At 42.2% G+C, this 14,581-nt stretch overlaps 1 protein-coding gene across 1 annotated transcript; it reads left to right on the forward strand.

Annotated features, from left to right (window-relative positions):
* Positions 1-1,223: 1,223 nt before the first annotated feature.
* On the forward strand, positions 1,224-8,792 carry ATP5MG (ATP synthase membrane subunit g). Its single transcript, XM_060160483.1, has 3 exons — positions 1,224-1,383; positions 7,156-7,316; positions 8,607-8,792. The coding sequence occupies exons 1-3, from the start codon at positions 1,332-1,334 to the stop codon at positions 8,703-8,705; spliced, it is 312 nt and encodes a 103-aa protein (XP_060016466.1). The 5' UTR covers positions 1,224-1,331; the 3' UTR covers positions 8,706-8,792.
* The last annotated feature ends 5,789 nt before the right edge of the window (positions 8,793-14,581 follow it).

Below are 14,581 nucleotides of genomic sequence, written 5' to 3' on the forward strand. Positions count from 1 at the left end.
CGCATCTGTGGAAAAGGCCCCACAGTTTCAAGGCTAATTCCTCCAACCTTATTTCCAGCCTCATCAGGAATCTTGTCAATCCCGCTTCTCGATCTTCAATCTCCCCCTTGAGTTTCGTATCTCACATTTGGTTTTCTGGCTGGTCTTCCTTTATAGCCATATTTCTTCACTCTGGCTTCTATCCTAATTGAAACTGCTCTAGCTAATGTTTCTATATTGCTACATTAACTTCCTCATCCTTAATTTTACTTCTCTGGAGTATCAGGCAACTGAATCACTCCTTCACTGAAGCGCTGTTATTGACTCCTTGATATCACTCCTAATTTTTCATTCCACCTCTAACCATTCCATCAATCAGAGTTTTACTTCTACTCAGGCTTCCCCGGGTCCATTACTTATTGTTTTTTCTCATCAAATGCCACATCCCTACGTATATCTTTCCTTCCAGTCATATTAACTATAAAGTTCAACTCCGTAGGACACAGCTGTTCTGTTATGCATCAACCCAAGGATCTCCTTCTCTAGGAAGTCTTCCCAGATCAGCACCACGCCTAATCCGATACTAATGCCTCTTCTCTGTTTACATTGCAACCTCATCAGATTCCCAACTCTGCCACTCACTAGCCACTGTGGCCATTTACCAATGCCAGTCTTAAATGGGCACACTACCTAACAAAGGCTTTCTTTAAATTCCAAAATGCCTGACAGACTGAAGGCCCTCAGTAAATGTGATTTTTGTTCCTTATATCCCCATAGTTCCTTGCGGCTGGATAGGGAATTAGGGGAATTGGATTCCAATCCTAATACAGGATGCGGGGGAGACCAGGATTACACCTAACTGTCCGTGTTTGGCCTAGGACCCACCCTCTCTGCCTTTGTAAGGCGATCATGTTGGCCTAGAAAAGTCGCAGCGGTGCCTTCCAGCCCTAACTTGTCTCGTTCTCTCTGAAAAGCTGCAAAATCACCCTGCGCAAAAAATAAAAAAGTGGAGGTCTGCGCCACTGCAGAGCGCATGCGCCATCCCTCCTCGCGCCGGCCTTTCGGACTTCCCTGAGCGGCTGCCCCAAGAAATGCCTGTTTCTCTGCGGAATTCCGTTGTATTTTACGTGATCTCTGGTCTCATCTTCTCGTACCCACTTTCTCATCTGTGACTGAAGAAAATGAATTGGCCCACTGAATTCCGGAAAAATACTAGGACACCTAAATATCTTGGACAGGCGCGGAAAGGAGAGGCCTGACCTTGGAAGCGGAACGGGGTCCTGCGGCAGGTCCTTCCGGGAGGGTGACATTCAGCCGGCCGGTCGGCGCGACGGGCTTTCCGTCCTAGAACCATGGCCCAGTTTGTCCGTAACCTCGCGGAGAAGGCCCCGGCGCTGGTCAGCGGTGAGCGCGGCATCAGCCCGGCTACGCGGGTAGCCGGGCGGGCGGAAAGGCCTGCGAGGGCCCGAGGGGAGGACGCGGGAGGCGGTCACCCGAGCGGCCGGCGGGCACGGCCTGAACGTGGAGGTGGGGGGGGGGCAGGAGGCGGATTGGCGGCTCTTCTCTAGCTTTTCGCTGGCCAGGCCTGCGGCTTGGGTTCTGTCTACAATCTAGAGATTCTGAATTCTGACCGCAACAGCGAGTGGAGGGAGTGTGTAGGCAGCCGGGGTTGCCCAGCAGCCGCCGCCATGACGCCCTTCGACCTCCAGGAGGAGGAAGAGAGGGGATGGCTCCGCTAGGAGAGCGTGGGAGACGGCAGGCAGAGGTACATGAAAGCACAGAAATGCGGCCGCATCAACTTGTCTGCTTCTCAGTGGAGTATGTGAAAGTCTGCAGAATTTTTAAGGATGGGTGACCTTTGGAACGTTGCCTTTGTATTTTGTCCTGGCCAGATCCTGAGATACTTCGCCTTTAATCTAAGGGAATTTTTAGGTGAAATTGAGCTTTACGAACGAATATTCCTGCCCCGGTAAGCATAGGAAGGGATATTGGTAAGCAGCAATGTTTATTACCATACGTTAGCGTTCGTGGGGATTTTCTGTTCGAAAAAGCTGGATGTATCCTTACTGGTAGAACGCTGTATTTCAGAACAACCCTGAGTAGTCACAGCCCAGGGTAGTAATCTTATGTCAGTAAATATTTCATTTGTCTCCTGTAGCAAGCTATTCATTTTATCCCCATAGTGAGATCAGTTAAGTAGACGGAAGCTTCTTCGCTAGATGTGCTATATTCTAGTAAGTGGTTGAAGCGCAGGTCTCTGAACGGCTTTCGCTCAAATTTTGTTCGTTGTCTCCTCCCTTTTCTCCATCAGCAGTCGAACAATGAGTTACTAAATGCCTGACAGTGTCAGATACTTTAAATACTTGATCCTCTTCTCCTACAGAACCCCACAGTCCACTACTATTATAAGTTTACACACTTTACCAAAGAACTTAAGTTTACAGCTTGACTAAGATAAAGCTCTACATTTTTACATAATGCAAGGAGAAGGAATAGTGGCTTGATTATTTGGACTTTGTGGATGATTTGAGGCAAATTTTTTTTAATTTCAGGTGGATTTTTTTTCTCCTACCAGGGCTTTCACATCTTTTCGGTGGTGCATCTTGGGGAATTGCAAACTAATTTTAATGATAATTTACAAAAAGAAAAGTAATGTGAAAATAATTATGAAATATATCAACCATTTCCTCTGCTACTATGAATAATTAAAAGATACAGGTTGTTATTCTTCCAGAAGTACTCAGAAAGGAGAACTCAACTGGGGCCAGAATGTTAAAATGGAGCTGTATTTTGCTTCGTAGCTTAACTCGGTGTATTAAATGTTAATGTTAAATATCTAAAATATTGCTAACTGTATCTGTTAATTCTCCTGGAGGACAAAGACACTTACAGAAATAAGTAATTTTAATTCATCAAACTTCCTCGGAAAGGTCATAGAGTCTGGGGTTTTTTTTGGTTTTTGTTTTTTTTCCTTTTAACTAAACTTGAGACTTTATTTGGATTTCACCAGCTTTTTGAGTTAATCTCTGTCTGTTCCAGGAACCAATCCAGGGTACCACAGTGCAATGAGTTGTCTATCTCTCTAGTCTCCTGTGTGACAGTTTCCCAACCTTTCCTTACCTTTCATGACCTTGACAGTCTCAAGATGTCTGTGTAGGTATCTGTCTAGGTATCCTTTAGATGTTCCCCATTTTGGATTTGTCTGGTGTCTTTGTCATGATTAGTCTGGAGCTATGGGGCTGTTGTTGTTTTTTTTTCTTTTTTTTTTCTTTGGCCGCACCTAGCGGCATGGGGATTTGAACCCGTGCCCCCTGCAGTGCAAGTGCAGGGCCTTAACCACTGGACCGCCAGGGAAGTCCCTGGAGCTATGGATTTTGAGAAAGAATACCACAAAAGTGAAGTCCCCTAATCACATATCATGATGTAAGTGATATCCATATAACATCACTAGTGAAGTTAGCTTTCATCACTTGGTTAAGGTAGTTTCTCTAGGTTTCTCCTAAAGTTACTGTTTTTTCCTTTCCATACTGTATTCTTTAGAAGCAAGTAACTAAATTGGGGGAGGCAGGGGCAGGATTCTTATCTCCTGTAAGAGGAAATATTTATATATATTTAAATAGAATTCTTCTGTGAGAAAGATTTGTCTCTTCTTCCCCATTTTTTTATTCAGTCATTTATTGTATGGACTCACGTACATTCATTTCAAACTTTGTACCTCCAGTAGTACAGTAGTATGTTATTTATTTTGTTGCTCACATTGTTCCAGCTTTGGTCATTGAGAACTGTCACTTTGGCACCTCTGTCCCTTCGACATTCCCCTTTACTTTCTGGTACTACAAGATGCTTCAGACTTTTTTTTTCCTTCCCCTGCCATGCCACATGGCCGGCAGGATCTTAGTTCCCTGACCAGAGATTGAACCCCGGGCCCCGGCAGCGAAAACGCTGAGTCCTAACCACTGGACCGCCAGGGAATTCTCCAGTTTCATCTTATGTATCCTCTGCCCCAGCCTTAGAATTAGCCATTTCTCCAAGGAACCCTAGTTCCTTTTATTGGACAATTGTATTTTGAAACTAAGATCTAGATACTGGATATGTTCCTTGCCACTAGACTATGCTAGTCACCCCTTATTCATGGAACGTAAGTTCCAAGACCTCCAGTGGATGCCTGAAACCACAGATAGTACTGAATCCTATATATGCTGGTTTTTTCCTATACATACATACCTATGATAAAGTTTAATCTATAGATTAGGCACAGTGGGCTTCCCTGGTGGTGCAGTGGTTGAGAGTCCGCCTGCCAATGCAGGGGATGTGGGTTCGTGCCCCGGTCCAGGAAGATCCCACATGCCGCGGAGCGGCTACGCCCGTGAGCCATGACCACTGAGCCTGCGCGTCCGGAGCCTGTGCTCCGCAACAGGAGAGGCCACAACAGTGAGAGGCCCGCGTACCGCAAAAAAAAAAAAAAAATTAGGCACAGTAAAAGATTAACGACAATAACTAATAAAACAGAACAATTAAAATACTGCAGTAAAAGTTATGTGAGGGGGGCTCTCTCAGAATATCTTATTGTACTGTACTCACCCTTCTGATGAGTGAGATGTTATAATGCCTACATGATAGGATAAGGTGGGGCAGATGATGTAGGCATTGTGACACAGCATTCGGATGGAACAGGGACAGCACGAAATTTCATCACACTACTCAGAAAGGCACACAATTTAAAACTTACGGATTGTTTAGTTCTGGAATTTTCCATTTAATATTTTCGGACAGTGGTTGACTGCAGGTAACTGAAACTATGGAAAGCAAAATCAGATATGGGGAGACTGTTGTACTAGAATATCATTGCCTCTAGGCCCTCTCAGTGGACAAGGAGGTGTGTGCATATAGGTATTCCTCTACTTAGAATAAAATTACGTACCAGTAAACCTATCACAAGTTGAGAATATTGTAAGTCGAAAATGCATTTATTACACCTAGCCTACCAACATCATAACTTAGCCTAGCCTACCTTAATCGTGCTCAGAATACTTACATTAGCCTACGGTCGGGCAGAATCACCTACCACAAAGCCTATTTTAGAAAACAGTGTTGAATAGCTCACGTAATTTATTGAGTACTGTACTGAAAGTGAAAAACAGAATGGTTGTGTGTTGGTTGTTTACCCTCATATCACATGATAGACCAACTGCAGCTTGCTGGCACTGCCTAGCATTACAAAAAAGTATGGTACCCACTGTCGCTAGCCTGGGAAAAGATCAAAGTTCAAAGTATCATTTTTATTGAATTTTTATTGTAAAGTTGAAAAATTATAAGTTGAACCATCAAAAATCGGGGACCATGGGGCTTCCCTGGTGGTGCAGTGGTTGAGAGTCTGCCTGCTGATGCAGGGGACGTGGGTTCGTGCCCCGGTCCGGGAAGATCCCACATGCCGTGGAGCGGCTGGGCCTGTGAGCCATGGCCGCTGAGCCTGCGCGTCTGGAGCCTGTGCTCCGCAACGGGAGAGGCCACAACAGTGAGAGGCCCTCGCACCGCCAAAAAAAAAAAAAAATTGGGGACCATCTGTATATTCACCCATGGGTGTGTGTACACACACACACACACACACACGACCATTGGACAATGTGGGGATTAAGGACGCTGATCCCCATGCAGTTGAAAATCCAAATATAACTACAGTTGGCCCTCCATATCCACAGTTCCACGTCCACGCATGCAACCAGCCTCAGATCGTAAAGTACCATAGTACATATTTATTGAAAAACCTCCACATATAAGTGGACCTGTGCAGTTCAAAGGTCAACTATAGTTGTTTCTTATTGATCAATCTGTATATAAAACTAAACATGGGTTCATAATGTCTCCAACTCTAATCCAGTACCACAAGGTTTGTTCTTTTCTTCCACATCTATAACTTCCCTCTCTTACAGTGAGAAACCTGGCTCCCATCATCCACCATTCATTTACTTATATTTTCTTCATCCCTTGTATACATGTAAAGCAGTTTCAAACTTTTTAACCTAAACTCCCTGAGAAACAAATTTACCAACTAAAGTACAGTGTTTGTGTACATTGTACTGATTTGTTTGTTTATAAAGAATAACATATCTGTATCTTGAAGATAATTTTAAAGTCTGTTGACTGTTAAACAAGACTTTGTTCTCTTTGATGGCGCCGTCTTACAGGCGTTGGCAGTTCTATTTAGAACTATCTGGTAGAGCTTTGGGTCTGCTTAAAGATTTACCCATGGCCCTAAGCCAGAGGATGATGGAGATACTAACTTTAAGAGTAGTGAAATACCTAAATACAGGCAGTTAATAATAGGGAAAGTACCAGGAGCTTTGGGTTATCTGTCTTTAAGCAGTAGACACTTTATGGATGTTCATGTATTTGTGCTGTTTTTGTCATGTTGTCTTGTAATTTTTTATATAAAATACCTTTTCTTTTGCTGCAATCACTACCATAGTCTCACATCTACCCTGGTCGTTAAAAATTTTTTTTCCTGAAATAGTAAATACCTTGAGGAATTTCAGCTTAATAACAGTTAAGTTTTGGCTGCTCTTAACAATACATGTAGGCATTATTTTTATTATTTGTGGTATTTTGAAGGAGGAGCAGCTGTGCTTTTGTTAATCCAGCACATATTGATGAGGATACCAGAAATGGGTACTAATTGGTATAATTCTATCTGGATTTGTGGCCAATATAGTGACAAGTTTTAATCTTATTCTTAAGGATGCCATTCTACAGAGCTCCTTCCCTCCCCTTCTGCACCTCTTCCCTCCAAATTTTTTGGTCTCTAAAAGACAATATGATTACATTGCTGCTGTTTTCTTGTTTTTGAACACAATTTCTGGTAACTTTATAGTTAACTAGATTTGCCATTCATAAATGAAGTACTAGTACTCTGGTACTGGCCACTAGTGAAGTCCTGGCATAATTGAATGTGCTTATAGCTTCCTGCCTGATTGAACTGTCCTGTGACACAGGTGTTCTGCATCTTTAAAAGCCTCTGGTTTCCAGGGAGCAGCTTTGACTTTTCACACCGGGTGCACATTTGGTACAAGCATTGAATGAATGTGATGCATGAATAAATATTTGTGTCCAGCCCACACATCTGCTTCTTTCGGTCTCTAGTGAGTTCATCCTGGTTTTTTGTTTTGTTTTGTTTTCCAGCTGCTGTGACTTACTCGAAGCCTCGATTGGCCACATTTTGGCACTATGCCAAGGTTGAGCTGGTTCCTCCAACCCCTGCTGAGATCCCTACAGCTATTCAGAGCTTGAAAAAAATTATCAATAGTGCTCAAACTGGTAGCTTCAAACAGCTTACAGTTAAGGTAACTATGGGCTAAATGAAAACGTATGTGCATAAAAGAAAATGTCTCCCCTTGGGATTTTTCTGATTGTTTTGATTAATATATGTATTTTTCAGTGAGGCTGAAACGAACATAATGAGAGATAATCTCTTTTTTGACTGTGGAGAAAGATACTTTGTAATTTTGTCATCTGGGTTGAAATAATTGGGCTGTTTTATGTCTTAGTTTCCTATTAATCTTATAACAAAGAAGTGATCACTTTTACTGGGCAGCTTTTTTTTTTCCTTTCCTATTTGTTTAGTGTACTAAATAGAATGGCTTGCTTTGCTGATTCTGTACTTTTTTTGTCTGTAGTCCTAAAACTATCCCCGATTTGGCTAAAAGCTCTTGGTCTATATCACAGTCAAGCAGCTAACACTCATGGAGGGTAAAAATACCAAAACCTAGAAGCATATAATATGATGTGAAGGGTGGAGATAAAATCTAAAGACTTAAGAATTCTAAAGAATTGGAACTTGAGGACTTCCCTGGTGGTCCAGTGGTTAAGACTCCTCTGTGCTCCCAGTGCAGGGGGCACAGGTTCTGTCCCTGGTCAGGGAACTAAGATCCCACATGCCGCTCAGCACATCCAAAAAAAAAAGGAAAAAGAATTGGAACAAATTCACTTCCAGGTGCTAAAAGGAAAAGGCCCAGTTTTGTTGTGGAAAGGTATTTTTTTCAACTGGAGTTTCAAGACCCATATTTGTGCTTGTGTGAACGCCGTTTTCTGGAACTGTGTGTGTGTACTTTTTAGGGCAATAAAACATTGATCTGTGAAACTAATTACTGAATACTTGGAAAGAATTAAACCAAATAATAATGAATAAAAATTATGTCTAAAGGGAATGATAGAGCCCTTCAACTTTCAACAGATTTTCTTTGGCCAGACAGAAATGTCTGTTCAGAGACTTGCCTTCCTGTAGCCATCCTTTCATATGGATGCCCTGTCTAAATGTGGCAGCTATTTCCAGGATGTGGGTTGTTTTAGGGCTCATAAAGTGTCTCATAAACTAATAATGAAAGGGTTAAGTCAGTTCAGGTCTTTAAAGAATGCTTTGAAAGAATTTATAAGCTCTGGCCTACTTACCTTACATAATTGAAAGTTCAAGGGTTCTCAGCAGTTAAAGTTAACATCAGTAATTCTTGACTTTGACTAAAACTCCCCTTTAATTTGAATAGCATCCTTATATTCTCTGTCACTTAATCCTGGAAAAGAATAGTTTTAAATATATAAGAAAAAATGTACATTAAAATTTGTGCTTCTTTTTTCAGGAAGCTCTTCTGAATGGTTTGGTGGCCACTGAGGTGTGGATGTGGTTTTATGTTGGCGAGATCATAGGCAAGCGTGGCATCATTGGCTATAATGTTTGAAGACCAGTCTTTGCTTTATTATTTGGGTGTTCTTGGACCATGTGTGAGCAGACTGCTATTTGAATAAAATAAGACAATGTGTCAAAATCAGTGTTTTCTCTGTCAAGCACTACATGGAAGGTCACAATTTCTCTTGATATTAAGTTGGGTTGTCTTTTGCTTTAATACATTAATACAGCTCTAAATGCATGTCTTTGCTTAGCCTGAAATTGGAAAGGATAGATATGAATATACCAACCTGGTACATGTATATATGAGGATAGCATTTTACTTTGAAGTCTTGAAATAAATGATATTTAAGCTTAATTTTAGAAAAGTTGTGGAAAGGCTTTGAGAAAACAAGAACTTGTTCCAGTAGGAGAAAAATAATACCGTGTGCCAAACATGGTATATACTAGTTAAATCACCTAGTATAAAGAATACAATTTGGACTGTTTTTCTTTGCTAAAATCAGAGAAAGACCCCTTTGACAACAGCTGTGTCTGTAAATGTAGGGGTACTTTTTGTCAATTTGAATATAGCTTCCCCAAAAGAGACCAGCTGGGTGATAGTCTGTGTGTCTTTGTAACATCTTTAACACTAGGACAGAGAATGAAAGCAATGACCTATGTTTTCAGTTTAATTTTGATATGTTATTAACCTGTCTTTTTTTTTTAAAGACCTACCTTTACAAAAATAAAATATCCTATAGATATTTAACAGGATTATAGTTTAGTATCGTCCATGGGTCAAAATAATATATTATGTCCTGAAATAAATACAAGTGATTGGTATCAGTCTGTCATCTTGAGCCACTTTATTGAGGATTTGGGAGCGACTTAATCATTCATTGGCCTTTCCTGGGGTTCTTACCGTCTATGAATGTCTCGTTGGTATGTTTCTAAATCTGTTGTAACTCTCTTTGCAGCCACTGCACAACATGGAATCCCAGCTGATGATAAGCAAAAGATGATTGCATATTGGAAAAGCATCATGGCTCACAATATAGTATTAATCCTTTAATAGTATTGAACCTTTATCCAGTCAATCCCAAATTTACCAGCTGGTTTTGAACACTGCTGCTTTAGCCAATAAAGGGCACAGCTTTTCTTTGTGATAGGCAAGAACTCACCAAGGAGAGACTGCTACTCTCTGAACTGTGAAGTAATGCCTAACTTACTGCAGGTGGTCAAAACTGAAACTACCTCTTTTCAGAAGGCATTCAGTAACTTAAAATATGCATAGCAACAGACAGAAAAGACACTACTACAATAATGGTGATTTTCATGAATTTTTCTATTGCATATGTGAGTGAGCAGTGCAATTAATTTTTAAAAAATTTAAAGGTATGAGATAGCTAGCACTAGTAAGAACCTACAGAGGCCAAGTTGATTCATGATATGTAATGTGATTTTATTTTAACTACATGGTCACACCAGAAAGTCCTCAAAATAAATGTTTACTACTCACTCCACTGCTACTTCCTCCTCCTTTGCCATATGGCACACCTCTGGTGTAGGGTGGCTAATAGTGTATGTACAGAATTTCCTTGGTTAAAATAGCAGTGGACTCTGAAGCGGCCACTTGACTTCTGCAGGCCTGGTACTTTTTGTCCTCCTAAACCCCAAATGTCTTGCCTCCTAGCAGAGAACTGTTCAGACTGTCTTTCACTGAATTTTTGCATGCCAGGTGTTTGCCACTAGCAACATAAGTGAAGTTAAGTTTGAAGTCAGATATTTTTGGTGCACCTTCTAAATCCAGGTATGCTAAATGGTAGAAACATTCATGAACAAGACTGTTACCTGTTTCACAGAGCTTGATCTGGTGAGACGGGTAACTAAGCATGCAGCTAGGGTACCATGTGGCTTGTGAATGGAAACCCATTGAAGGACTTAGACAAGGCACAATCCCTGCCTTCACTTTGTATAGTCTAGCAGCAGCGGGCAATTTCAAATCCATTAACAAAAGCTAGGGTAGAAATATGCATGGGGTGCATGTGGTCTTAAAGTTATTATATATAAATTGTCAATAACAGCAAAGCCTTCCTGAGGCTTGCATTTCAAGACCACATTGAATGTGATTCTGTCCACGTTGCATACTTAATCCTCTGTTGTATATGCCTCAGCATTACTCTCCTTGGATAAGCTGCTTTTTTCTTTTCCACTTATCTTTTATATACCTAAGTACATATTCTGCCCTGATTTCTAAGGATAGCTCAATATAATTTACTTTTTTAACATCTCATGTTTCTTTCGCACTTTACATTTTCACTATCTCATTTAGCCCTCAACTTCCCTCTGAGGCATGTGGCACAAATGATAGACCCACTTAAGCTATTTTTGATCAGAGGCATACTACAGCCACAGGAGTTAGTTTCTGCAAAAAATCCCCTGGTCAGTAATGTGTTAAGAAGTCAGGAACTAAGCTGCAGAAACACTCAGTGATTTGGCTAGGATCCCATGAGTAATCCGTAGAATCGCAAGTTGGGCCCAGGTCGTGATCCCATGTGTAGCCTCTGCCCTGCCTTCACTCCTTGTAGACTCCCTCACGTTTTTCATGGTTCCATTCTGCAGTGCTTTCTGTATATCCTCAGTCCTTTGCCCTACTGTCAAGCTGTTTAAGCTTTCTTGGCAAATCAGATGTCAGCCTACCTAATCTTATATAAAGTGATATCTAGCTTTGTGAGACTTAAGTATTTCCTAATTAATATGGTTTTCATTTCTACTGGAATACGAATTGGTATGATCAGGATGACTCTTGAGATAAATACAGTAGCAATTCCACCAGAGATTCCCTTACCAGGGAACTTAACAGTAGGCCTGCTTACCAAATGAAAGGCCCCGATACTATTAAAATACTGATAAATACATGCAAGGCCCTTGACAACATGCCTTCAGCCTTGGTGTAATCACATTTTGCTACCAACCAGGGTTTCAGCCACACAGCTTCTAACCAGTCCCCGTAAAAACTCAAAAGCTTTAAATCTAGTTTTCAGATTATGTACCCACTGCCCCGATGGTTGCAGTTTTTTACCAGTCACCAGGCCACTCTTCTTTATTTCTTGATAAATATTTTTTCTCCTGGCTTTCTGTCAGTCTACAAAACGGGTTCCGTCTTAATTCTTGGCCATTTCAACATACACGTGGATCAGTAGTTTTCAAAGTAAGGAAACTTGGTAATGAAAATTCTCAGGTTCTACCTAGGAACCGGGGGTGGGATCTGGCAATCTCTGTTTGAATTGGCTCTCCGTTTAATTCTGATGCATGCTAAAGTTTGAGAACTATTGACATAAATTGTCCTTCCAACAGACTGGGCTCAGTTCCCTTAAAAAGTCCAATGATTATGTCACACCTTCCCTGGGCATTCATTCCTGTCGTTACCAAGGAATTTCAGCCACTCCATAGTTTCAGTTTCACGCATCCCTTTCTCTGACCACCTATAATCTTTCCAGCCCATTCCCTGTAATATCCCAGCTATATTAATTTGGAGTCACCATGACCATCGATAAATTGATGCTGCCATCTCCTTCACCACCTCGATGTCCCCTCTTCTCCCGGCTTATTTATATTCCATGGTAAATCGGGATCACTCTTTTGAATAAACCCTGAACTTCTTTACCTCTCACTCATTTTGTCCTCATTTGCGAAAACCACATCCTCGGCTAAGTCTGCACAGTCTGTACTTGCACCCGTGTAGCTGAATGTAGCTGGGGGAAACAGCCAAGGTGGCTAATCTCACTTTATATTCATGATCAGAATCTTCAGTTGGTACCTAGTACTACCTGACAACCACACTGTGTTTCCTTGGGCCACGATTATTTCTGTGAGCAGGTGACCTTGCTTACTACTTAACTAAGAAAACTAAAGCAATTGGAGAACTTCCATGGGCTCCCACAGCATCATTCTCACAAACTGTCTGCACCCATAAATATTCTCCACCTTGCCTATACTAGATAGTTCATGTGCCTTTTTTTTTTCTCTTTCCTTTTGTTTGTTTTGGCCCTGCGGCTTGTGGGATCTTAGTTCCCTGACCAGGGATCGGACTCAGCCCCTCGGCAGTGAAAGTGCAGAGTCCTAACCGTCGGACCACCAGGGAATTCCCAATTCATGCTCCTTTTTAAAGCCAATCCCTCCATTCAATGTCTTTGTGCTATCATTTCTCCCCTTTTCCTGTTGTTTTGTCTGTTGTTCCTGTGAGTGTATACACATCCCATCTTTTACAAAATTAGCCCCCTTTTGCACCAGAACACCTCAAAAGTTGTCAATATTCAGGGCCTTCCCTGGTGGTCCAGTGGTTAAGACTCCACGCTCCCAATGCAGGGGGCCCGGGTTTGATCCCTGGTCGGGAACTAGATCCCACATGCCACAACTAAAGATCCCTCATGCTGCAACTAAAGATCCCACATGCCACAGCGAAGATCCTGCGTGCAGCAACTAAGACCTGGTGCAGCCTAAATAAATAAATAAAATATTTTTTGAAAGTTACCGATATTCAGTGTCTCCAAATCCTGTTCTCCCTTCAACCCATTCCAATCCAGCATTCATTCCTACCACTCCACTGAAACTGCTCTCTGACACTTTAAATGGGTCACTTCTCAATCCTCATTTTACTTGCTCTTTCAGCAATATTTGACTCAGCTATTTCCTCCTGCTTGATGCACTTTCTGATAGACTTGACTTCCAGAACTTTCCTTTGGCCTTCCTTCTTCCTTACCTTTTGTTCACTTCTCAGTTTCCTTTTCTGGTTCCTCCTTTCCCTGGCAGCCTGTCTTTGGAATATCCCAAACATAAGGCTCAGCTCTCTCGCTCTCTTTCTCCCTCTCTCTCTCATCATTCCACTGGAGATCTCATCCAGTCTCCTGTTTAAATGACGCCTCTTAACTGATGACTCTCAAATTTATAGCTCTAGTCCCTACCTCTCCTCTGAACTCTAGGCATATATACCACTACGCCTCCACTTGGGTGTTTAATAGACATCTCAAACTTAGTATATCCAAAGTGAACTCCTGATTTCCTTCCCCACCCCCATCCGAAACCTGTTCCATAGTTTTCTCCCTCTCAGCTGATGGCAACTCTATCCTTACAGTTGCTCAGGCTAAAAACCTTTGGAGTCATCCTTGACTCCCTGTCTTTCATGTTCTATATCAACCCTTCAAAAAGTCCTATTGGTTCTACCTTCAAAATATGTCTATTTCTTACCACCTCCACCACTAACACCAAGGCGCTATCATCTCTCACTGGGATTGCTGAAATGCCCTCTTAAATGGCCTCCTGCTGCCAAGCTTGCCTGTCTACAGTCTATTTACATCAGTCAGAGTGATTGTATCAAAGTGTAAGCCATAACCATGTCACTCCTCTGCTCAGAACCCTCAATGGCTCCCGCCTCACTCAGATTTGAAGCTAAAGTCCTTACTGTGGGCCACAAGGCCCACCCAACAAGATCTGGCTTTCCATTATATCTCCGACTTCATCCCCCTCTACCCTTCTCCTTTCTCACCCTGCCCCACTGGCCCCCTTGCTGTTTCTCAAACTCACCAGGCAACTCCTGCCTTAGCACTGACTGGTTCCGCAGTTTGGAATAGTCTACCCCAAGATCTTCCCAGGGCTGGCTCCCTCACCTCATTCAGTATTTTCAGTGTGGGCTTCCCCAAACATCCTAATTATAATTGCAAGAAACCTTCCTCCAAATACTCTTTTCTCCTACCCTGCTTTTTTTTTTTTTTTTTGCGGTATGCGGGCCTCTCACTGTTGTGGCCTCTCCCGTGTGGAGCACAGGCTCCGGACACGCAGGCTCAGCGTCCATGTCTCACGGGCCCAGCCGCTCAGCGGCATGTGGGATCTTCCCGGACCGGGGCACGAACCCACGTCCCCTGCATCGGCAGGCGGACTCTCAACCAC

This window comes from Lagenorhynchus albirostris, chromosome 9, assembly GCF_949774975.1.
Source record: "Lagenorhynchus albirostris chromosome 9, mLagAlb1.1, whole genome shotgun sequence".
NCBI lineage: Eukaryota > Metazoa > Chordata > Mammalia > Artiodactyla > Delphinidae > Lagenorhynchus > Lagenorhynchus albirostris.